Source organism: Taudactylus pleione, unplaced genomic scaffold (genome assembly GCF_031769625.1).
Source record: "Taudactylus pleione unplaced genomic scaffold, aTauple2 ptg000457l, whole genome shotgun sequence".
In the NCBI taxonomy this organism is placed as follows: domain Eukaryota; kingdom Metazoa; phylum Chordata; class Amphibia; order Anura; family Myobatrachidae; genus Taudactylus; species Taudactylus pleione.
In genome coordinates this window covers 494911-521499 of record NW_028284859.1, presented here as the reverse complement: position 1 = coordinate 521499, position 26589 = coordinate 494911, and the positions used below count along the sequence as shown (strand labels likewise).

General features: G+C 42.0%; 1 protein-coding gene across 3 annotated transcripts in view; it reads left to right on the top strand.

Moving 5' to 3' along the window:
- The window catches only part of ZBTB16 (zinc finger and BTB domain containing 16), a 179871-nt gene that overhangs the window by 90434 nt on the left and 62848 nt on the right, over positions 1 to 26589 (top strand). For all 3 annotated transcript variants that reach the window (XM_088448540.1, XM_088448539.1, XM_088448541.1), the window contains exon 3: positions 10288 to 10385. In XM_088448540.1, the coding sequence (XP_088304666.1) occupies positions 10288 to 10385 (98 nt within the window). The remainder of the gene's footprint in view (positions 1 to 10287; positions 10386 to 26589) is intronic.

Genomic DNA, 26589 nt, shown 5'->3' with positions numbered 1-26589 from the left:
TAAATACTTTAGTTTTATGGCCACCAACCCTACCTGTCGTCCCCTAGAAAACTGAGGCTAAACTTTAAAGACTCATCACAATGGTTAATTTAGGGCAGACAGTGACATATTGGTTTCTGTAAAATTATTCATTTACTGACCTTGCCTTGAAGATGTTTGCACACCTTGTAATAAGTAAGGTTGGACTTTACTTCCCTTATCTATTTTTTTTTAAGTGGGCAACTGCCCTTCCCTTAACAGAAACTGAAGTTAAAGAAATGAATCAGTTTTTTTTCTTCTTCGTTTGTAATCGTGAATTTTAAGCATGGCGGAGCGAGCATCTCGCAAACCTCTGTTGTCATACCCATGGTTCAGTTCTGCAAGTTTGGGGTTTATTGGACGGGGGCTTATCCTTGTAATAGATAATAAATTGTGGGAAAGAAAGTCCTAAACCATTCGTAAATAGAATACAAAATAGTTTCTGTTTGTATGCGACTTTTGCTGCAGGTAAGTTAAATTGCTAATCTTAGGCTGGGTACACATCAGAATAATGTGTATCTGTGCCGACGGCACGACCGATGGTACGAGTTGTCGGTCTGTCGTACATACTGAACAAAATAGCGCATGTTCATGGCCGCAGTGAGCTGTATGTTGTCGGCCACCGTGTTATCCCATCTGCCATGCAGCACAGCAGATGGGATTACCCTGCTGGCAGGCGGGATGTGTATGACATATCGTACACATCTGATATGTACGATATGTCGCTCCAATCAGCAGAATCGAACGACATATCGTTTGATGTGTGCCCACCCTTATTCTCTTCTCTCTGGAAGACATGAATAGACTTGCCGTAATATTTGGCATGTTAATACTGGATGCTGACCACAACCTGCAATACTGTATTAGATATTGCACAATTGGCTGGATATTGCATCATACACAACTCCAATACTAGCCGGATTAATCTTCAGAAAATTGATTGGCTCATTATATGACATGTTGGTAAATCTAATCAGAAATTTAGTCACCCTGTTCCAGCTGCACTCATATGCCCAGAATTATACTTCGTGATCCATTATGTGTGTAGCCTAATTGGGCATTGATCTCGTTGCAGTTGAGGAGCAGAATCGGCCCATGTGTGGCCGGTGTAGCAAAGGCAACGATAGACTGTGTCGGGGTAGTAGTTAAGTTATCATGAAAAAAAGCAAATGTCTTCAGGACGTGTTATATAGATTTACAGTCAGTAAGGACAATACCAATGAAAAGAACCAAACCACATTGCCTGCCCTACGTCTATTACAGTGACCAATAGATTCATCAGCAGTAGGGCACACAATTTTAATTATGTGGTCTTCATAAACAGTAACATTAACCTAAATCCTGTGCTGTGGCTCACTAATATGCTGCAACCCATCTATTCAAAACCAATAAGTATCCAATATTTATTTCTGTAGACATCACATAAATACAACTTTACCTATTGTAATCGTCTGGGACCCTTAGCATTTAATAGTACAAATATAGGTACTAGCTACACTTTGTTCCCGGTCTCTTTATCCCGCCGATTGGGATCGGTATGGAATACAGCCGGACGCATGTCCGACGGTTCTAAACCTGACAGCGGAAGACTGGCAGTGAAGATCCCGACACGTAAGTAAGTTACTAACCTAACCCCCCCTCCCTAACCCTAACCCTCCCTTAGGGGTGCCTAACCCTAACCAACCCCCTTCCCCGCACCCTAAACCCAAGTGTCCCGGGTGGTGCCTAACCCTGACCCCCCTTTACACTAGCCTAACCCTCCCGGTGGGGTGTGCCTAACCCTAACTTCCCCCCCGGGAGCCCCTAACCTAACCCTCGAAGCCCCCCCCCCCGCGCAGCTATCTGCGCCCGGCTTACCTTCGGTCGGTATGACGGGCATGGGGCTCCCGGCGTAGGTAAAATGACAGGCGTCGGGATTTCAACGCCTGTTATTAGACCCCTGCGATAGTGATACATCACGTCTAAAAATTTACCCTTCAAAATTAAAATATGCCCTCCTCACTGATCAGCACCCTGCACCTAGAGTGAACACGACGTTGACGGTTTACAGTGTATTCTGTCTGTACTATTTGTACTTGCTGTATAGTATTGTAGAAGATTTAGACACATAATTAATAATGCAATTTTAAATATTTTTATAGTAGTTAAAACATTTGTTGTAAAATTGTCGTTTTCATATATGTTCACAATAAAATTGCTGTGGGAAAGTAAATCCCTTTTTTGTATATATGTAAGCATTAATGCAAAGTTGAATGTAATTCCATTTGCGGAGCATATCTTGCGCAAATTCACTCTGTGCATGATACGTAGGGTGATACAGAGCAATATGCACTTTTATTTTATCTATACTTTAGACCAGGGATGGGGTCCCTCGGGCTCGGGGGCTTTAGAAAGGCCCCGGAGTCATTTGGTCTGGCCCTCAGAGCTTTTTTCTGCTAGCCTAATTTGGCTAGCAAGGTGCCTAGAATGGTGCCCTGCAGCCAGATTCTATGCAGCAGTGCCACCTGGAGCGTCCTTAGGAAGCTTCAGATGGTCACACCGCTACCTTTACAGCTCCCCGGAGCATCCTCAGGATGCTCCGGGCATTGCTGTAATCATCAGCGATTGTGACCCCGTCCCTGTGTGACATCACACGGAGGAGGCGTAGCCTGCACCGGCCCGAGAATATTGTTATATATATATATATAAAAATGGCCCTCGGCAGAAAAAAGGTTCCCCACCCCTGCTTTAGACCAAAGAGTTGTAATGTTCTCACTTAGACACAGTTCAGTGACGGTAATGTGGGCTGTGCAGAAATTAATGTAAACGTAAGTACACCTGTTGGGGATTTACCTTTTGCACTTAGTATGGGTCAGGTGTGAGTGCACGCGGATGATGACTAGTTGCAAATCCAGCACTAAGAAGATGAATACTACTGTCAATAAAATGCGTCCGAATTACTTATAACTAACTCTTCATCCGGCCCACTGTCTGTAAACGATCACAAACTTTCCATATTTAACATAATACTACATGTACATCATTTTGAATCTGCAATTACGTCTAAATGCTGCTTTCGTTGCATTGTTGTTTTTGATGTTTATTTCAGTAACACTTTGCAAATTAAAGCCATTTCCTAAATCATTAGTGTTCTCTGATGGTTTCTCCATGGGGTGTCCTAGATCCTAATCCATGATTCTTATTCATGGCTCTGCTGCAATTGCAGATAGATCAGTCAAATCTGTCAGTGTAATCCATGAGTTTTATCAGTTAATTGAGACACATAGATCCTGTTATTTGTTTCTTTTTATTGTAGAGATAAAGTTCTTTGTCTTTTTGTGAAAACCGTTTTGCCTGCTTCAATTACCTGTTATAGGAACAGATTTAAGGGGAGATGTATCAAACCTTTAGAGAGAGATAAAGTGGAGAAGTTGCCCCATAGCATCCAATCCACTTCTAGCTATCATTTCTCTAACAGTGTGTAAAATGACAGTTAAGGTGTCCATACACTGTGCGATTGGCACCTTGTGCCCCGACGGCCGACATATTGGGCGGTCCCCACACACGGAGCGATCGAATGCCCGATATGCCGGCACCCTCCTCCCCCACCCGCATAGCGCTGCATGGGATCGTACATCACATAACAAATCTGCAGTTAAAATTACCGTATAATCAGGTGTCGATGGTAAATACATATACATAAAGTGTGTAATCATGTATGTATGCATGTGTATGCCATGACAGGCACATGTGGTTATCAGGGAAAGTCCATTGTTAGGAAATCTGACTGTTACCTTTTATTTTTGTATTTGAAATCTTAGACATAAAAATAAAAGATGTGAAATGATAATACTGAAATAAAATGTAACAAATTACACTGTAAATTCTTTTTTTTTTTTTTTTTTTTTTTAGATTAAGTTCTCTGAATTGTTCTTTACAACATTCATGATTTAGAAAAAGGACATAAATTGGACCACACCCTTATCTGCCAATGTCGCACCCATTTCTCATGAGGCCAAGGGCCTAATTCAGGGTTGTACCCCTTTGAACGCAGCTACTATGCAAAAAAATTATAATGCTGCAGGGCGCGCCTGAAGGGAAAAGACTCCTCCTACCGGCATCTCAGATCCGATGACATCGGTGGCGATGTTTGCAGTATCGGCCATCTGGGTAAGCCTAACTATACTCAGAATGGCTACCTCACGCGAGGCCAGTAAATCTGCGTTGTGTTGCAGACACTTGTCTCAGCTCTCCCAGAAAATTGTCCCTCCCCGTCCCCCTCCCCGTCCCCCTGTTTTCTGGGAAGAAGGGCAGTGTTGCCCTATCTCCGCCCCCAAATAGCTTAGGGGAACTATGTCTGAGCACGCAGGACTCATTTTGTACATGCGCAGAACGATTATACTCATGTGTAGTCCCCCTGCATTCGGCGATGTAAGCAAACCATCGGGTTTGCGTGCATCTCTGATTCAGGCCCCAGGTTCCTTTGCGGGCAGCCGCGTCACTTGTCACATCTGCAAATCAGAACGAGGACAAAAGGAGGAATCCTAAATCTAGACAGCAGGGTTTAAACAGTAAAAACTAAGCAAATCTGGAGGAAAGCGAGCATTGCATTTCCACTCTTTGCAGATTCTGAGGGAAACTTAATCAGCACAAAGTACCCTTCACTCTAAAGCCGGCCCAACATGTGGCGATATGCACTGTGCGACGGGGGGTCCGACATATCGGATGGTCCCCACACACGGAACGATTGGGTAGCCGCCCGCCCGATATGCCGGCTCCCCCCTCCCCCACCCGCATAGGGCTGCATGGGATCACACATCGCATCCCCATATCTACTGTACCTGCAGTAAGACCTAGGGGTGCGACTTACAACCCCACGGGTGCGCGCACTGGCCGATATCATGCCCATACACTGTACGATATAGCAGCCAAATCATAGCATCCGTCGGATTGGCTGCTTTATCGCACCGTGTATGGGGGCCTTAAGGGACATCTGTAAATTGCTACTTGTACAGTTACAATTAGCTAGTTACCAAAAATAATCTATAGATTGGTCATGCTAATGCTGGGCATACACTGCCAGATAAAATGTCTGTCAGACCGACAGACATTTTATCTGGCTGCATGCCAGCCGCAGATGTCGCCGGCATACACTGTGAGAGAAATCTCACAGTGTATAGCCCGACATCCGCGCTCCGCCCCCGGGGGAGGAGACATTTCCCTGTTCCTTCCGTAGGAAGGAACACAGGAAATGTCTGTCTGTCGGCCGCGCTGGGCATACACTGCCCGATGCGGCTGACAGTTTCCCGGGTAAATATCACATCGGACGGGCATGCTGGACAATCCAGCATGCCCGACCGAGCAATATTTAACCCTCGGTCGCCCGCATACACACTGCAATTATCACGGCGATCCGCCGATATCGGGCGGATCGTCCCGATAATTGCAGAGTGTATGGCCAGCATAAGGAGTGTTGTTCTTGTTGGTTGTTTTATTATTAAGTAAAAAAAATACATACCGTATTTACACTGCACAATGTGAACTTGTTTTACTTATCAGTGGATTTTGGTGGTTGCTTGTACCTTAAATCAGTTCTTTGAACATATTTGGGATGGTTTATAACAGAGGAAGAATAGAAGTTTTGCCGTAATCTGTCTTTTAGTATCGTTCTTTGTACTCCATATTTATAACCTATGGCCATTGTATTACCCCTTTTAAAAGTGGATCTGGTTTTGAGACCACATCAATAAAACGTCACTTTTATAGAAGGCATATAATGATTGAGTTTTACATATTTTCTCTGTCTGTATGAGCTCACCCCCCCTTTCTATTTGTTGTTTGAAAATGGCGGAAACAATGTGCCAGTGATATTGTTCCTGTACAGTTTGTGAAATGCAAGCAAACGTCTGGTAACTTACAGAAGTGTCCTCACTTGTCTTTGCTGCAATCGCGCCAAACAGACGTTCTCGGTGCGCCTGGTCCCATGAAAGACTGCTAGCGCCTAGTGACTTTTTTGCTGAAAAATGCATCTATGCTGCAATGTAATGCGACTAGGATGCACCAGGAGAACGTGCTGATTAATATGACGTGCAATACTTGTATATCTGTGTGTGACTCTCTGAATCAGCATGCGAAGTGCTATGATGCAGTGGCTGCATCTTTTTTCCACGCCAAGTTCCGTTTACAGACTCAGCCGCACACAGGTATACATGTGACACATATCAAATTTATCAGCACAGTCTCCTGGTGCATCCGAGTCACATCGCATTGCGACTAGGGCCCATATTCAATTCTAGGCGAAAAGTCCAAATCCGCGGTAAAGCATCGCGAGTGACATCATTTTGCCAGGTGGAATGTTTCCGCCGTATTCAATTCTTGCGTCTTTTCACCAGTGCGGAAAGTCAGTACAATGTACCCGGCGTAAAACTTTGGCCTCTGAATAGCCGGCGGAAAAAAGTGCAGAATTGCGGTTTTGGGGTGCAAACGTGCGGAAAGCACTCTGCACCCTTTGGACAGACCCCCAAAGGATAACTGCGTCAAAAAAAGCAACAAGAGAAGAGAACACCCTGTAAAAGTACAAAGTGGGGGTACAAACGCAAAAACTAGCGAAATAGACTTTTGGGGGGTGTGATAGTATGGGGGAGGTGTTTTTTTATTGCAGGTGCTTGCTGAAGGTGCTTTTAAAAAAAAAAAAAAATTTGCAGGACTACTTATTTTCACCAAAAAAAACCCCATCTTAATGCTATTCTTCACCACTTGTGCAAAGCTGCTATGTGGGACCAATTGACAACACTTAAGTACCCCAAATAGCTTCAGTAGGGCTAATCTGGAACATCTACATTGATCCCCAATGTTAGTGCATCTTTTGGGGGGTGTCAGGCTGATTTCCCCAATTCGGCCAACACTTTTCGCCTGTTAGAGTTTCACCGGGACGCGTTTTCGTGTCCTTTGGAATTTAGGGCCTGATTCAGAGCCGCTCGTAAGCGGCCGCTCGTTCGTTCCGAGCGATGTTCGCACAACTGCGCATGCGTATGGGTCGTAATGCGCATGCACCAACCAGTCAGTGCGATCGGAAATCGAGCGCTCACCAAATAGCGAGTGCCTGCTAATTTGAGTGACAGGATGAGGCGTTTGTGGGTGGTAACAGGGGAAGGTGCTTGATAACGGGGAGTGGAGATCTGAACGCAGGCGTGCCAAACGGTCAAAACGGGCGTTTTAAGGGTGTGCATAATTAACAAAGCAGCGTCATCGACCATGTCACTTGGTTGTCTCTTAGCCTGAACTGTTCGCATGATTGCGGTAGGATAAACCTACCACAAGCACTGCCAGCAGTTCAGACGCCTTTCGATGTACTCGATTAATCTAATAAATAGAGGAGATGACGTAGGATGCAAGCGGCCAGGGGGCGTCTTTACAAAATAGCGAGCTCATGTTTCGTTCGCTCGCTCAGACATAGAGGCGTCAACAGACCGCAAAGAGCGAGCGCTCAATTTAAATAGCCGGACCCTTTTTCTGACCGAGCGAGCGCAAATAGCGTCCGGCTCTGAATCAGGCCCTTAATATGGCAAATAGCAGGGGGGCGCACAATAAGTTTCTGCGGCTAAAACACGCGAAGTCGGCGAAAAGTGTGGCAGGCGAAAAAGTATAACGGGTGCAAAACTAATTGAATACGGCTCTTAGATGCATTTTTAGAAAAAGACCCCCCGACGCTATCAGAGTTGCGCGGGACCTGACTGCTCACTCACGCCAGGCATAACGCACTGCATGGCATATTGAGGCTAGATTAGCAAGGACATACTGTATGGTGGATTACAGATACTTTCATTTGTTTTTTGTTTTTTTGTTTTTATTAGTGCCTCTCCTTAGATTTATCAGATACTTTTTTGAATCCCTTTGCTGTATCCATCCATCCATTCCACAACTATTGGCAATTTCAAGAATTCCTGAACCAGTATTATTTGTGATCAAAATCAGTGGCGGCTCCAGAAGTGGGGCTACAGCGCAGTCCAAAATTCAAGTCGAGGAATCACACCAACTGCCAGTCAGTCCTGGCTGGCGATGTTTAGCAGTGTTTGGGGTGGCAGTTGGTGTGACTCCTCTATTTGAATTTTGGGCTGCGCTGCTGCTGCACCTCTGGAGCCGCCACTGATCAAGAGCATATTTATCTTAATAAGTTACTGTGTTTCACAGCCGATTATTCGAGGATGGACGAGACAGACTGTGACACTCCAACTTCTGCTAAACTATGCCTAACCCTCCACTCGATTGCAAAAGTAGCAGTTTAATTACAGCGCAACCAATCAGTGGTTACATGAACTTTGTAGCTAGTTTAGTAACCATGTAAATACCAAAGGTCATCCGTCTCTCATTAAGAAGTTGTTGTAGTAATGGTTAGCCACAAGTTTGTAGCAGGATGCAAATATTATCTTAATGATAGGCATCCTCTAGCCATGAAAAGGGCCAGCATTACCAGTAATCTTGGTAATAACGTTAAAACAATACAAATCAAATAATTAGATACTTATCTGCATTAATATATCAGCAGGCATTTAAGACAACAATCTATAGCAAAGAAATTATAATTAGACGTGCGGACTCGGGGCTGCAGGTGAAAGCTCGGAGGGATGTTGATCTAGCCAACGTGGAAAGGCTAATCCCCCCATTTTTCCCATATAAAATCTTTTTAACTGCAAGTAGTGCAATGCAAACCAATTTTGATCGTAAGCTAAATACTACATGCTGCCCACACAAACGCCATAACTTTAACAACCCCTCAGGGGATCCGGTCAGAATGTCAACAGGTTTTGAATGTCGACAGTCACAATGCCAGTATGGACAAGCAATATGTTGAAATTCAAAAATGTCTACATGGTTAAAATTTCGACAGGTTTATAATGTCGACATACAGGTTTTTTGCTTATTGTTAGGGTCAGGCTAAGATAAGCAAATTAATATGTTGACAACAGAATGTAAATATAGTAAAAGTCAACACAAACATATTGACATTTTGACCATGTCGACATTTTTTAATTGCTCATCGACCTAAAGGCATGTCGACATTCTGCTGTCGAACTTCTGAATGCCAACTTACGCGCACCACTTCCGCCCGCGGCGATTGTATTCCCATCATTTAGAATCCTCATGCACACAAATGAAGAGGAGCAGCAGGAATTGGTTCATATTACGTGTTGACTTTATTTGGAATCTAGAACCCTCCGACATGTCTAATTTGATGGTCTGAGCAAAGCACAGGTCACATGGCTATCTTGTTTTTTATTATTTCAAAATATTGGGGAGCACCTTCTTCACTTTCAAACTTTGGGAGTTTTCGAGATCTCCGGCAAAGAGGTAGGAATTTCTACCATCCGCTGACAGCACTTTCTCAAGAATAGTACGCCGCGTTTGTCACACACATTACAGCTGCTAGCATACTTCTCTTCTCGGTTTAAATGAAAACCCTTTGCACTTGTTTTTTTTCCCAAGATACTGGCGAAAAACATAGAAATTGATTTTAAATCATGGTCTAAGTCATAGTTATTATAATAGATTTTTTTCCCTTAAATCTAACTTCAGCTTTGCAACTTTTTATTTTCTCTTAATAAGAATTCTCCCATCTATGTAACTACTTTGTTGATGAGCTCTGACTGTCCATGTAAAAAGTTTCTCACGCTGGTAGTTTTAGTGGTTGTGATTATTAGGAACATGTTACCATGTAGTGCGATAAATGATAATAATAATCTATTATTACCAGTACTAATAACAAGACACAGAAGGTTTTATCAAGCTGAAGACAAAAAGGATGTTGCTTTGGGTTGTCTTTGTCTGTCTTATCGCATTCAACCAGTGTGTAGCTTCCATATATGCCTTCAGGAATGATATAAAACTGATTTGAAAATGTATACTAGGATATGAGTAGTATATCTTGTATGCTAAGTGATGATACAGTTCATTCTCAATGTAAATTTTGTTTTATGATTATCACATTGAATGGTTTAGTTCATCATAGGAAGAATTTGAGTTATTGACATTTACGTTCATTTATAGGCATTGTTTAATTAATCTACTGTTTTTATTTTAATCCACATGTTGCTGGCATTTGAGTAGACATTGTATGATTGCTTAAATGGCCAAATTCACTTTCGGAGGACATGTACCAGTACATTATCAGTGGATATAAGAGATGCTAAACCTTTTTATGCAAATACTCGGACAGGGACAGCACAGTTTTAGGGAAAATTCTATACATTTTCTAGACCTCTTCTCATTATGGTTTCTTTGTATTTCCTCTAGGAAGCTGCACAGTGGTATGAAGACATATGGCTGCGAGCTTTGTGGAAAGAGATTTCTGGACAGTTTGAGACTTCGTATGCACTTGCTAGCTCATTCAGGTGAGGATGACATGTCCATCCTACTTTCTATCTATAACCAATGTGTAGTGGAAGAAACCCTCCCAGTCCCAACAGAACAGTGTTGGTGCATTGCATTCACGCTGCCTTCAAAGATCATAAGATATAGACTTTGTGAAATATACAGGCTGCGATCCATTTAAATATTTTGAGGTCCACATCTGTCAGCCGGGCAGCAGTAGCCTGTCCTACACAGGAAACTATGCCTCACTGACAAAATTGATATGGTAAATTGCATAGTGCGAGTTTAAAATTTGCATGTAAGGCAGCCAATTTTCCTCACAAAGAACTGCTTAGATCTTCATGGGTCCAATAATGATTCACAATTCATGTCCGGTGTTTATCTGTTCTCTCCGTTAGATTGCTGGTCATATGCTAATACCAGTTTTTTTACAAAGCCAAACAATATGTTCTGTGTTTCCTATTAAACTCCCTTTTTCAAGTGGACCTCTCAAGACATTGAATCTAAATATGTGCCCCTTTAGTTATATTTGTTTTATTTAATTAAAGATATGTTTACATAACCTTCATGAACTGCATCCCAACAATTCCCCCGGCCCCCAGCTGCAATGCTTTGCACTGTATTGATAATGGGAGATGGGAGCATGTAAATTAACGTTAACCTGGCATCAACAAAAATCTTTGTGCAAAGTCCCATTCTGTGCTGAGGTACGCAAAGTCTATGAACACACTGTTATAGGAGACTGCTCTAAGTAGACTCTTCTGGTAGGAGACATGTCACTTTTGCATGAAAGATGTTTCCAGAGCTTGTAGGGGAAACAAATACAAAACTAGTTAAGACAAGATGAGCAGTTTGGTTTTGCTGAAAACCAAACACACCCGAACTTCGGGGTACCGAGTAAAACTGAGTCCTGGCTCATATCAATTTGGGGTTCTGAGTACAACAGAGTCCGGACTCGAGTCTTCTTGCCAAGTTCAGATCTCTGATCTAAAAACCGGATCTCGTGTATTTTGGATTGTAGGTGCTGTGAGGTGGTCAAAATTGACATGAAATGACTGGAAATTAATGCTATTCATGTTAATAATCAAAAACAAGACCAAGTTACATGATTTTAGCTGTTTTTTTTTTTTTTAATTTTTAAGGAAAATAAAAAAAACAAACCATAACACTAAACTGTGTTTTTTTTTTTCAAAACAAAAACATTTGAGGGTGGTTTTTCCAAAACCAAAACACAAGAGTCAGCGAACATCTCTAGTTAAGACAGCACAACAATGAATTATTATAGGTATAATAAGAAGGCAAGTCCTCTAGATCAAGACAGCAGCCAGGCAGGTCTAATATGAAGGTATGTTTTATCTATTTATTAACGGCTATTTATATAGCACACACATATTATACAGTGCTTTACAGAGGATATTTCAGCCAGTCACATTAGTCCTTGTTTTGATCAGGTCTACCTTATTTTTTTATTATATCATATATTTTGTATTTCCATTTTTTTTGTTTATTCAATCATTATTGTTTTGTTAAATCGCGGAAGGGGATTCTGAGACTTCTGGCGACACGTGTAGAGCAGAAAGGGTCCTTTTACAATGACCAGTCCTTCCATAATTGTTGATGTGGCAGCTGAGTATCATTTTGCTTCCATAGCAGCAAAATAACGGTAAAAAAAATCGATAAGTGGCTGAAGGTATAAAATAACTCACCTGCCACAATAATCACTGATGATAAATATACTGTAGCCCAATAGTCTCTATAGATTGTGAGTTGATTATAGGTTTTTGTGGGAGGCTGATGACAGATCTCTACTCTTCCACTACACCTCTCCAGCCAGGAAAGCCTCTCCTTACCTGTACATGTAGAGTGCCTTCTGGGGGGGTACGCCAACTCTGTCCAGTCACTTCTGAGCTCCCAAGGAGATGACTACTGTGATCTCTCAAAGGGGGAGATGTATCAAACCTTCGAGAGCGATTTGCTGGTGAAGTTATCTATACCAACCAATCTGCTTCTAAATGTCATTTATCTAGCATTGCCTGTAAAATGACAGCTCTCCGCCTTATCTCTCTCGAAGGTTTGATACATCTCCCCCAGACACTGTGTATGCGCAGTCACAATTCAGTGACTTCAGCTGTGTAAATCTTACATATCACCCCACAGATGTGTCCACATACATCTATCCTCCATGCACTACAAGTCGCGTTTGAGTGCCGTATGACTCTGGAGTTCTAAGCACATTTTCGTGCAACTTTTCCCCTTAAAATGCATCTTACTCGCAAAATGTTGTAAATAGGACACACAAGGGGCTTATGCTGATTAGAATGATATGCGGCATGCCTATACTCTGTGTGCGCCTGCAGTTATATGTGCATGTAAAATGCTACGTTGCAGTATCAGCAGCTGTGACACTAATGGAGCGTACACACGGTCAGATTTGTCAGACTTGTCAGATTTGTCAGATGAACGACTGAACGATTAAACGATTTGAACGATTTGGACGATTTGACCAAAGTTTTGAACGATTTGAACGATTGAACGATTTTTAACTGCATTAAAATGAATGGAATCGTCCAAGTCTGACTGCAAACCCATCAGATGTCAGATATCGTTATCTGACAAACGGGAACGCGCATCGTTGATCGTCCATCGTTCAGGCATGTCAGATATGAACGATTTTTCATCAGATATGAACGACTGAACGATTTTTAAATCGTTATCGTCCATATCTGAAGAAAAAATCTGATCGTGTGTATGCACCATTACTCAGCATTTCACATGCAGATACAGCAGCTTGTACCTTCTATTTGCATCACTTTGCGAATAGGATGCATTGTAAGGGAAAAGCCGCACGAAAAGACGGTCAGCGCTACAGAGTCGCGCCACGGCATGGCATGACTGGAAGGGCTGTTTAACGCACAAGGAGGCTAGATGTGTATAGACACATCTGTACATAAATGCATAGGTATGCTGGCATTAATCAATGATCATGGGCACCGAGAGGGGGGGGGGGGGCGGGTACAGTTTGCCCGGGCTCGCTAGAGGGGCCCGGCAGGGCCCAGGTCCGGCGTCTCCCCCCCCCCTCCCCCCTCCTCACAGCAGCTCAGCACACAGCTTGTGCTGGGCTGCATTGCGAGACTGCTCGCAGCTGCTGCAGCATCCGGAGCAGGCTCCTATGGCTGTGGGGGGGCTGCAAAAGTGATTTATTTATTTACTTTTAAGTCAGGGGGCGTGGTCACACCTCCATCAATTAGGCCACGCCCCTCCTTTACCGGAGCTCGTCCGGGCTCTCTATGGCCCTGTCAATGATAATCCAATCCTGAAGCACTATTCGTACATAGACTATTGGATGCAGTCTGTCTTATACTCCTGTCAATCATTTATGGCTCTTTCCGCAAACACAGACTGAGAGAGTACACTGGCTATACAAACTGTTGCAGGGAGGATCTAAATGCACATTTCCCCAATAACTCCATATCCTCCTTTCACCAGTAGGGTTCAAGGGTCCTATGCTGCAATATCCCTGGCTGATAGCTCCATACACAACATTCTGTGTTGTTGTCTGGACAGTCACTGCTGTGGTTGTGCTCAGTCACCAATAGCCAGTGGCCGCAGTTTACTCTCACACTGCTCCTGCTTGGCAGTCAGGAGCGTGTGGCCATTACAGAAGCTGGAGGGCTCATTGTGTGGTAGACTGTGCAGTTATCCCAGCATGGTGCCCTTGTGGCTGTATAACTACAAGATGGGAGGATATTGAAGAAATATTGCTCTATAGGAGTGATTGGTTTTATTCTCTGATACATTTGTAATTTACAGTGCAACAGGGCATTGAGTTTCTCACAGTATAATATTATTACATCTCTACTGTCTGAGCTAGACGTGACTGGGGATGTTGGGATCTGTAGTCCTGCAGCATTGATCACCAGCTATCTAGTTGTTTCAAGGGAAACTGGAAAATACTAACTGAAACTGTATATAGTTTTGTATCCCTGATCGCAGCTGGTCACACAATTTTACAGCTGAATAGAATGGGAGTGCTTATTATAAATGCCATTTTATACTTTCTTCCTTTGTTCTGTCCATTTTTTTTTTTTTTGCAATGTCTTTCTCTCTGTCTGACTATTGCATGCTTTCTCCCCTCGTCAGTCCCGTCTCTTGCACTCTCTCCCTGGAATGCTTTCTTTCCCATCTCTCTCTTTTCTCTTACGTTGGTTTGGTTTGTTATTGTGCAGCTGGCACTCTGCCCACTCTGGGACTCTGCCAGAGCTCTGGTACAGTATGTACAGTGCTTAGAGCCAAGTGTATCATCATGCAAGATTACAGATACATGCTTTTTCTATTTTCCTCCCTGCTCTAATGTAATCAGGGGGTGGAGCAGAGAGTGCATAACCAGGGCAGCGGTTTAGAGCTCCCATTCTCTTCACAAACAGGCTCAAACTTCCCAACTATAGTAGAAAATAATGCAAATCCTGTATTTGTAGAATTATAATTTTTTTTTATTCTTTTATGATTTTTTTCATTTAACTCATTACATGCCAGAGAGGTCTCCTTCGATGATCAAATCCGCTTTATGGACTTGACAGATTAACATTTATGGTTACGAGAGCAAAGTCCCAAAGGTGTTCTGTGCAGGTTAGGAGATAGGGGGACACATAGGTCCTCTTTGATGGATTACTTAACAATAACAGTTTGTATAGAAAAACTTTCGAAGAATATTTTAAATTAGAACCTGGAAATGAAAATAGTGTAGTAGCTGCAAAATTCATCCTTCATATACTTTGTCACATTTGTTTTATTATAATTACTATTATTTATTTTTTGATTTATTTTTTTGTTATTTTTTTTAGTATTATTTATTATTATTATTTATTTTATTTGTTTATAGACCACTTAATTTTTTTTACTGCATATTTAGTGGATCGTCATATTTTCATGTGGCATCACGGTCAATGTTTTAATGTATAACTTTTCTGAAATGTGTGTCACTTACTCATAAGTAAGTGTCGTCTTACATCAGTAATTTTTTTTCATTCCTTTTACAGAGGAAAGGTTATCTGGGTTCAAGGGTCTGATACAGCCCATTGTCCCTAACTGTTCATTTGTAATCTATAAAATGCCATAGGAACCAGACAGCTTCACCTACTATCCAAGAGGTACATATCAGGCGCATGGAAGAACCAATCAGATGCTGAATATGTGTATTCAGCTGCGCGTTATATGTTTGTATGACCACTAAAGAAACAATCAGAACTGGATGCAGAGGATTGCGATCCACAGCTCAGAAGTAAACAAATTAATGGGAGCTCTGTGTATTCTTCTCACCCCTACCTCCCCCCCTCCCCTTGCCATTGCTTTTCACCACACACTCGGTACGCTGTGTTACTCTTCCTTGGCACCCACATGCTCCAAGTATAATGTCCTGATTGTCCCTGTGTCGTTCCAGCACAACACTAAGTACATGATATTCCTCTGAGTGGAATGACACAATGTGTGTATATTTGTGCATTACGCACAAACCTCTTGCAATCACAAGACCATCTAGAATGCGTTTACCACTATGTATGTCACAGCCAAGGTCATCAGAAAGTAGAAAGTATCCTGGCTTTTGTGACCTCCCAATTGTAGAATGGGTTTAGAAGCTTTTGCTCAATGATAAAAGCAGAATCATTTTTCAAACTCTTGTTAATAATAATAGGAATAACAATAATATAAAATAGATTCAGAACTATCTTATTTACTTTGAGACTTTCAAAATCCCTGTGAAAGTAATGGTCTGTCTGGTCTTTCTTTCGGTCTATTTCAGCAGCTGCAATTTTTTTATTTTCAACCATTTGCTGGCTCTTTTTAATAGTAGACAATGTATCTCTTTTATATGTTAGATAATAAATGTGATAAATATTATTGATATTCTAGTTCAGCGCACAAATATGACATCTATTATGTAGATTACTCTAGTTTTACCGGATAAGTATTTTTTTCCCCCAATAATTAGCCACCTGCATTTCAAAATAAATAAAGTGAGATCTTTGGGTTTCCTCCATACAGTCTGTCTGTTTAGTATTAGTTTGGACAATCCGTGATAAAAATGTGTCTATAATAGGCTTTAAGAATGAATGACTTAAGGTACACATCTACTACCCGATTAAAATTAGCGATTGAACCTTATCGTTCATTAATCGTTTGCAAACTGGACATGAAAATGACCAGCAATGCGCGCTCCCGCTGGCCGTTTTTGACATCTATCATCACCTGAACATGCTGGTCTATCTGTCGATAACGACAGATTGGCCATTTTCGGGGATGAGGGATGGTGCCTGCGCTGAACGACTGATCGTTCAGTGTAGGCACAGCACAGGCTGTAATCGTGCAGTCCTTTCACAGTGTGCTAGTGGATGTGCCCCTTTACTTAAAAATAGAACAGTTTGGACTATGCCACCTATACCAAATTGTTTTAAAGTGTGGGAAGAAACCAGAGCTGCTGGAGGAAACACACACAAATGTGGGGAGAACATACAAACTCCACACATGTTTTCCTCCCTATGCAAACAAGTAGTCGATTTAGTGACTGTCCTCAATCAGAGGACCTGGGGGTGTAAATCATCAGCCGCTCTAGTTATTTGCTCCTACATAGTAGACTGTCTGTGACACATGTTTACATTAACAAGAGATTAAGGTGGAAATGCAGGGATGGTTACTCACAAGATAGCAGCCCTGCCCCTTGCTGGGTAATCCTGACTCTAATTTCTTTTCCTGAAACCTTTTGTGGCATTCTGCCATGTAACTACTAATACTGACCATTGAGACTTACACAGCTGCATAGGTGCAGTATGCATTGTCTGCGCACTGCTTGCAGCACTATACTATATAAATGGCAGTAGCCGCCCTCCTCTCTGTGCCAGACATCATTTGTAAACACAAAAGTGGCCCACAAGTCAGGTGTTCTGCCAGCCCTACCCAGCTTGCTGCAGATATGTCACTTCATTACTCTCTACATGGTTGTAAACTGCTCATATTAATCCCCAATACACCAATATCAACCTTTGCAGGACAGAAAACTTATAATTCTTGTATTTTGCATGCCATTATTCTCTGTATCGCTTTTTTGCAGTGTTAGTGCATATTCTATGAATGTGCCCAGAAGTGTCCTTATAATGCACTTGCCTGGCATCCAGCTTTGTGTGTAAATACATAGTATAGTGTACATATATATTTTTATAATGGCCATAAATGTTGATGTGACTGCTTGCCGTTTGTAAACAGCCCAAGGCCAGATCCTGGCCCTGGGCCGGCACCCCATCCTTTTCCCAGAGTGATGTCATGGGCGCACTGGCAGGTCTCGATGTTCTGCCAGCATTCCACAGCGTTTATGATCACTCGCAGATGTGAATCCAAGAACACACTGTACCCAGAGACGAAATTAATGCAGGCTTGAGTGCTGTCCAACCCCGAAACAGAGGAGGGACTCGCTTGAGGAGAAGGAGGGGGTGACAGCGTAAACTATTTAATGCTGTTTATAAATTATACACCGTCTGATGAAAAATACATCCCCCTTCCTTCCTCCTCCCTGCCTTTATTTTATCCATGCCCTGACAGCAGGAGAGAGGCTCAGAGTGGTTTCAGCTCCTGTTTTGGCAGAGCTCATAGAAGACATATTTAATAAACTAATCTAGATGGTGACAATTTAACCTGATAAAAGGTGGGGGAGCTAGCCTGGGGATATCGGTTCTCCATGATTTCTTAATTCATATCTTTCTAATATATAGGTTATTTTTACTTTTAATCTCCCTTTTGACCCAATCTGATGCTTTTCTTAATACTTTTCTGCTAATGTTCAATAAGCAACAAACTTTTTTTTTTCACAGCACAGTTTAAGATCTGTGTGACAGGGTGTAAGCCTAATGAATTCCTATCTACTTTACATTCCTTATATTCTCTCTCTCTCTCTCTCGCCCCTATACCTGTGGCATTCTCTCTTTTGCCCATCTGTCTCACCCCTCTTCTTTGTCTAGATCTCTTGCTCTCTCTCTCTCTCTCTCTCTCTCTCTCTCTCAATAATGCGCTCTCTCTCTCTCAATAATGCGCTCTCTCTCTCTCAATAATGCGCTCTCTCTCTCAATATCGCTCTCTCTCTCTCAATATCACGCTCTCTTGCGCTCTCTCTCAATATCGCGCTCTCTCTCTCAATATTGCGCTCTCAATATCGCTCTCTCTCTCTCTCAATATCGCTTTCTCTCTCTCTCTCCTCTGCCCCTATACCTGTGGCATTTTCTTTTGCCCATCTGTCTCTCTCTTCTTCTTTGTCTCGCGCTCTCTCTCTCTCTCTCTCTCTCTCTCTCTCTGCCTCTGGCCATCATATCTCTATCTCTCTCTCTCTCTGCTTCTGCCCATCATATCTCTATCTCTCTCTCTCTGTCTCTCTCCCCCACTGTCCCTGTACTGTATGTCCTGTCGCGCTGTTTTGTATTTTTCTATATTAACCCTTTCCTCACAGTATGAATGAAGGTACTATAGTATATTAAGCAACTTGTGCTGAACTACAACTTCCAGCTGTTAAACTAAAACACCAGTTAGATGACCCTTGTAAAAACTGGTGCAGAGGAAAAAGGTGATTGCTGCCATTGTAACCAGATTGTAACTTCCCCTGCCCCTTCCCTTCCTTTTCTGCTCAACTTTTATTTATGCTTAGCACCTAAAATGTTAGATTGGACATACATTGCATCCTATGTGTGTATGTTTTACTCATATCCATTCAGCCATCACTACTGAATTTTAAAAAAGTGGTTCGGGGGCTAATAAAAAGCCGCTGTTGGCGGTCAGCATGTCGACCTCCTTCTTCTTGGCAATTCTATGAATATGCCCAGTTAGACAGTTTTTGTGTCATTCTAGTTAAGTTCCTAGGTGGGGGTTTGGCCATAAACAATAGGGGAGTCTGTGGGGGCTGCTTCAGGTTCTCCATTAAATTAAACTGTTTTTTTTTTTTTAAATAAAATTTTCAGTTGACAGTGAATTACTGGGCACGTCTTCTTTAAATGTTTCATTTTTTACTCCCAATAATCCTCCCCACCTGCACTGTCATATGAAGAGATATTGGTTCATTGTATTTGTAGGTCACGTAGGGACGTCTGTAGTCGCCAGTCTGTTGAGCAGGTCATGGCAGGAAAAGGGTTAACCCATCCATAGTCCTAGGTATGGCAAAAGCATCTCCGCTACTAATGTTTATCGCATGCCCAACAGGCAGCTAGGTTTAAAGCTCTGCGTTGTTGCTAAGTAGCAGCTCTTCTCCCCCCTTCTCCTCCCTCCCATACTGTAATGGGCTTATTTTGTATTCCATACAGCTCTGGGTCTTATTTTTGTATGCAAGACAAAGTGTTTTGATGGCGGATGGAAGCAGCCTGTGTCTAGAGGCTGCTTGGAGTTTTTATGCTATGTACAGTACACACTGTGCTTTTTGAGTAGAACACTGGCTGTTCAATCCTGCATTGTTTCTTCACCTTGCATTGCGAACATCTAGCAGTTAGGACTAGTCTACCCTGAAATAGTACAGTACTATTGCTTGTTGTACATTCATTAATGCAGGGTCACATGCATATTCTGAATAGTTGGCATTATCACCTATTGATAAGAATAGAAAATGTGTTCTTAATACAATGGGAAGTACTCAACTGTAAAAATAAAACCCTTTTTGTGTACAGTAAAACATTATAGCCTCTTCTATAAATGAGTGGCACAATTAAAAATAAGTACCTGTATTTCATAAGACAAACACTGATGGATTTAAAATATAGAATAATTATATTTTAAAACAAATAACCCACTTTTGTGGCTGGCAATCCAGCACTGTGGGAGCATTAGTACAATGCAGTGTTAGAGCTTGAATGATGTGTTGATATACTATTATTTCTGCTGTAATGTAGTCTGTAACCCACTTATCTTTGCACATAATAGTGTGTGTTTTTGAACCGTTATATAAATTCCTGGATATTGCAAATATATATATGACAAACAATTTTTTCACAAAGGTTGCTGACTGCTATTTGTCAGAGCAATTTTAATTGTACCCATTGCCTAGTCACAGGGGGGAATTAGCATTCATCGGTTATACGTTAACTACTAACCATTGGCCTTAATAAGGAATAAGGCACTTCGTCCCTCAGAGATGTCATTGGCACCTAGACAATAGATAGGATAAATGTTATTTTAGCCCACAGCATGGCCACCTTGGTGAAGGAGGCAAAGGGTGTACTGTAAAACTAATTTACTGAATAGATTTTATTAGACCCTTTTAAAAAAAAAAAAAAACTTTCAGGCAGAAATAATCTGTATAGAAAGGCTTCTGTCCAGACATTGGTCAGAAAAAGAAAATATTTAGTAAATTCATTGCTTCTGTACAAGTCAGATATTAGCTTTCATTGTCTAAGGTGGGGTACACAGATGATACATTGGACGATTTGTCATTTTGAGGCGAGTTGGAATAACATATCGTCTAATGTGTATGTACAATCGCCCGTTCACGTGTGTCCATCGCATTTCCTCATCTGCTGTGCTGCACGACAGATAAGAAGATCTCTTTAACGAAGTTGAGCAGTGTGTACGCCCAACTGGAAGACCACAGGATAAATTGGTCCAACCTTTCATCTGAAGACATCGCCTGAACTGCCAGTGATCAAGAGAAGAGATTAATTGGATACAATCCTCCGTCATGATATATCGTGCAGTCGTTCGTGAGATTGCTTAGTGTGTATGCTGTTTATCGTTTGTTCTGGGATGAAGGGAAAGCGGAATGACCATTGCTCCGATTGCACTTCGTTCTCATGAGTACACAGCCTAACTTGCACTAAGCAGATGTAAAGTGATTGTTGTTTGGCTGAAGATTTGTAACTTTTGAAAGAAACTGTGTATTTGTTGCTCTGCCAGGATCAAATAGGATGGTGCCACCTAGTGGCCACGTTACCATTGTGAAATATACAACATTTCCATGGAATAATAAGCAATTAGTTTTGAATGAACTAGCTGTTTAGATGTTTCTGTTGCATAAATGATCCAAAATGAGAATGAAAAGTAGCAAAATTAACCCTCCTGTGACCTATTTTTGTCATACAGTGATCAAATGTATAAGAGAAGTTCATGCAAGGCCAGGCCGAGTGGTTCCATTTCTTCAATGGTAATGAATGTGAAAGCTGATTAGACAAGAGCCACAGTCATCCAATTCGCTGCTGCATTCATTTTCATATTGCCATATATCAAATTGAATACATTAGACCAGTGGTTCTCAAACTGGTCTAACCCCATCTCCCCCAATCCATTGAGGACGATAACACAAACACGGAAAATATTTCAATGCATCTTTTCCCAAATTAAAACGTAAAAGCATTTATAACCTAGTTGCCCACTGGATACTCCTATAAATACTGCTCGCAGTGTACTGTAAATTCTGCTGACAGCTGAAAAGAAAGTCTTACAACTTAGATTTCAAGAAAGTTTCAGTATAGCTGCTACAACCGTTATGACGAATGGGGTCTTTAGGTGAGCCCCTACTGAAATGTTGTAATGTGGGGACCATTATTAAAGAGATGGGTCAGACAAGGCGGAAAAACCCTTTGAATTGTTTTTCTTTACCTTGTTACAGTGTGTGAGCGTCTGCAGAGCATTATGTAGGAGCTGCATCTACGGTACTTAAATCTATAAATATATATTTTGCTTGGATGTCCTTACGTTCATAGGGGTAATCTATACCTGCAGAACATTTCTGACTGACTCTTTGTTCTGCTTACTTGCACAACTACGTATTGGAAACCGTATTAGTACTTCTCTTGTACCATGACAAAAAACATACCCTTTACTTTGAAGACTAAAATAAGCAAGGTGCTTGATGGTTCTATATACTTATGATATCCCATTACCAGGAATAAAGTGATACTTCTATTTCATTACCTTTAGTAACTTGGTGACATCCAGACTTCCAGCAGTCTACAATTTAGAACACCAGTATGGTTTTATGGGGCCAATGGAGATAGACTGGTAGCCAATAATTGCGGCTGGGTGTGTCTGTGTGATGGATATTATTTTTTTTTTTTTTTTTTTTTATGATATGATTTTCTTTTGTTTTTTTTGTATGTTTGTATTTATTATCGATCACAAATAGATTGATTTCTGCAATGCAATTTGAGAGTCAACATAATTCTTAGTAATTCATGTGCACAAACTGTACTTTTATGAATTATAAATATTTTTATGAATTTTTTCTTATACTTTATTTTATTATTCTCTCCATAACCACACCCATTTATTGCATGTATATTTTTCTTCACACAATCCAAGCTTCCGATCTTGGTTTTTTGCCATTGCAATGGCAGCAAAATGGTTAACTAGCAGACACCCCTAATGTGGTTTCTGTGTACACATTTTATTTGGGGAGTGCAGTGACTTTGCAGGGAGGGGTAGCTGAGCTCTGTCTGAAACCCCAAAGAACAAGATAAATTTGAAATTGTAATTGGCTGACTTCCACAGGCTTGCGGCTCTTTTAATGAGTCATAATAACTTCATTTAAAGCCAGCTGAGCAGAAAATAGATTGGAAAGAAGCTGGGGGCCATTATGGATTTCTGTGTGCGCGCGTTTGACAGCTTCTGTTGTAGACAGTCGTGTAAGGGAGACATATTTATTAAAGCTTGTGGACTTGAATATAGGTGTGATTTAGTAAGCATGGATTCCAAAACTAGGTCTGCGTCTACATTGAGCCAAGTAATGATTTTGTCTGTGTATCTTAGAGTTGTTAGGTACTACCAGCATGAAAAGTTATGCAGATGTTTGGATCATGTTGTACAATTTTTACAGAATGAATCAAACTCTTAACTATATAGTTACACAGGAGAACTATTATATTGTTGGTATTCTTACCTAACCTGCTAATCTTATCAGTCTGTCTGTCTGTCTGTGTGTGTATAATATTTAAAAACCGGTTGGGAACGGGATTCCGACGTTCAAAATCCTGATGCCAGCATCTCAACAGGGTTAATATGCCGACAGATGTCGGTAGGTATCCTAACCCTTCTCCTAACCCTCCCCTCCCCCCCAGTGCCTAAACCAAACATTCTACCCCCAGTGCTTAACCGCCAACCCTCTCCCTATCCCAGCTACTTACCTTTGGGATGCCAGTGCTGGGATTCAGACAGGTTTTAGGATTCCGGCACTCTAAGCGCCATCATCCCCTTTGGTGAGATATTGACCAGACCCCTTCAAAACATCACATATTTTGAACATTCTACAGTGTACACATGTGTCCTCATATATGTATCCTTTTTGCGCCATGTGGCACGGATTAGATGCTCAGGACCTCATTCAGAGACGGTCGTTGCGGCCGCACGGTCGTACGCCACCGATGTTCGCTAAACTGCTCATGCGTAAATATCGCAATGCTATTACGATCAGAAATTGCTCTCTCCTTCAACTTGGCCAGGTCGTTAGTTTGAGTGACAGGATGAGGCGTTTGTGAGTGGTAACAGGGGAAGCTGCTTGTGAACGGGGGAGTGGAGATCCGAACGCAGGCGTGCCTGACTATGCAAACGGTGTTTTATGGGAGTGCATAATTAACTAAGTAATGTCATGGCACATGTGACATGGGTGGTTTTTACACTGACTTGATCGTAGTGCTTAAGAGAGGGTATGGTCAACCTTAAGGTCTACGAACAGCTCCGATGGTTCCCAATGGTCTCGATTAATCCATATATGCCTGGAGATGACGTGCAATGGGAACGAGAAGGGGGCGTATTTTTAGTCTTACGGCTGCATCCTCCCCTCGCTCGTCCAGCTAACGATCCCATCTTAACGACGCAACTTGCGAGCGCTTCATTTGCATATCCGGCCTCTTTTACCTTACGACCATGCGGCCGCAACGACCGACTCTGAATGAGGTCCCCAGTCACGGTTAGTGCTACCTGGAATTTCTTACTTTCGTCTGTGTCGCATCATAGCTGCATCCAAAGTCACTTTTATTGCCCTGGGTACTTAGGATTCGTATTATTGTTGCACAGCAGTTGGTACAAAGTCACAGATTAAGCACAACGCTCAGTGGCGTGATGCATGGCTCATTTGTATCAGCCCTCAGTCTTTTGCCTTTTTACCCAGGCTAGCACCTGAGTCTCACACAGCAGCTGCCTGCAGTGTCCTTGGTACCTGCACATTTGTATTTTGGTCTCAGCAGTGATGCCAATAAGATGCATATTTGAGGATAGGAGTATCTGGACACATCTGTGTATACAGTATAAGCTGTTTTGAAATGAAACCACAACCTTTGGTATCCTGGCAGCTGGTTGACATTGAGAATGTTGGCAGGTTCTGAATGTCGACATTGGCTTTAGGTGCAAAATTGTCAACATGGTTAAAATATTGACCTGTTACTAATATCGACGTTTAACATGTCGACACCAGAATGTTGACATGCTTTTGTTAGGGTTAGGATTAAAGAAGCATGTTGACATGTTAAAATTCGACATTATAGACTGTTGACATACAGAACCTGTTGACCTTCTGGATGTCAACTATTCATACCTCACCCGGTATTATTTAATCGTCTCACATAAATTATATTGCACAGTATTTTACTTGGAATTGCCGGGAAACTGGCAAATTTCATTGAGTTCTCCCAGAATAGTAGACGAGACATCAGGACATAACTTCCTCCGGTTCTCCAGGAGGCCAGCATATGAAAGCAGAAAGACTGGTAAGTATGCATACTTATAGCATCCAGTTAGGTGGTGTAGCTACTCACATGGGTACCTACCTCTGTATTAGAGATGAGCGGTTTGGTTCTACTCCTGTTCTTTTTGCCAAATTAGCACAAAGTTTGGATTTATCATATTGGCTATCGAAAGCATGAGAGCCGGATAGTCAATAAGATGCTTTCAAGATCGGAACGTGACCGAGTAGAAAACCGCTCGTGTCTATTGAACATGCAGTCTACTCCCTTCCCTGTGGAATCGGCTTTGTGAAACGATCTTTCCCAAGATAACTCCCCAACTTTCTGGAACTGCTACTTCTCACACTGAAATCCAGAGCCTATCTCTTAAAGGGTTGGGTACGGGATCCTGACTATCAGAATCCCAACAGATTTTTCTAAGCATTATAACCCTTATCCTAACCCCCCCCCCCTAGTGCCTAATGCTAACCCTCCCCTTAACCCTGAGTCTCCCCCTAACCCTAATACTTGCCTCCGCAATTTGTCGATATTCTGATAGTCGAGATGCCACTGTCGGTATTGTGGCCGTCGGCATGCTGACTACTCCTGAAGCTCTGTTACAAAACAGCAGCTTTACATTATCATGTGCACACCCTGTGGGGTAATTATTCAGCCCTGATCTGACACTTCCCCAGTGGCCTCAGAAGTTTACAACCCCAAACTCTTCAAGCTCCCACTCTGGTGCTGATTCTCGGTGCTGCCACTAGGACCTCCCCATAAACCACTCACATACTTCCCTACATTTCTAAAAGCAAAATAACCTTTAGATATAGCCCAACCAATGACCGATCACACTGGCCAGAGCACGTCCACTCAGGAGTACTGTATCATAATACACACATTTTGTGAGTTGGCAGAGTCTCCTGCATGTGCCTTTCTGGCCACAACATCATGTGACTCATTACTCCGTTTGTCTCAAGCTTACTGGCACTTACATTAAACAGTAGGGATAAAAATCCTAATGTTCTAAGGGATGAGCAACCATAGCCTGTAATACGTTTGGATGTCCCTATTCCTAATCTTGGAAATAGCAACCTTTTGCTTAATGCTTGCTAAGAACAAAAATATGTTTTGGAACATAAAATTCACAGACATGGAAGCTGCTGTGGAAGTTATTACTCTGTTCGTGTGTTGATGGGAGTAGTTAATGGTACAGTTTCCTCACAGGTCTTTCTCTGTAAAATGGCTTTTTACATATTTACACTCTGATGGGAGAGCAGGAGAGAATTTCAGGATGTTTGCTGATGTCACTAGACAATAGTTTTGCCAGTGACTGATGTCACATTGCTGATATCCTCTTCACAAAAAGAAAGCACAGTCTTCAGCCTACCCCCAATATACCCAGTTTGACCTCCCTCTGCGTCTAACTGGCTGGCACTGTGTTACAGTTGGGGACAGTTTGTACCAGGTTACTGGCTCCGGTCCCAGCAATAAATCTTCCTGTTAGTATATTTAGAGACTCTAGTGACATCGTAAGGCGTAAGACATACTCTTAAAT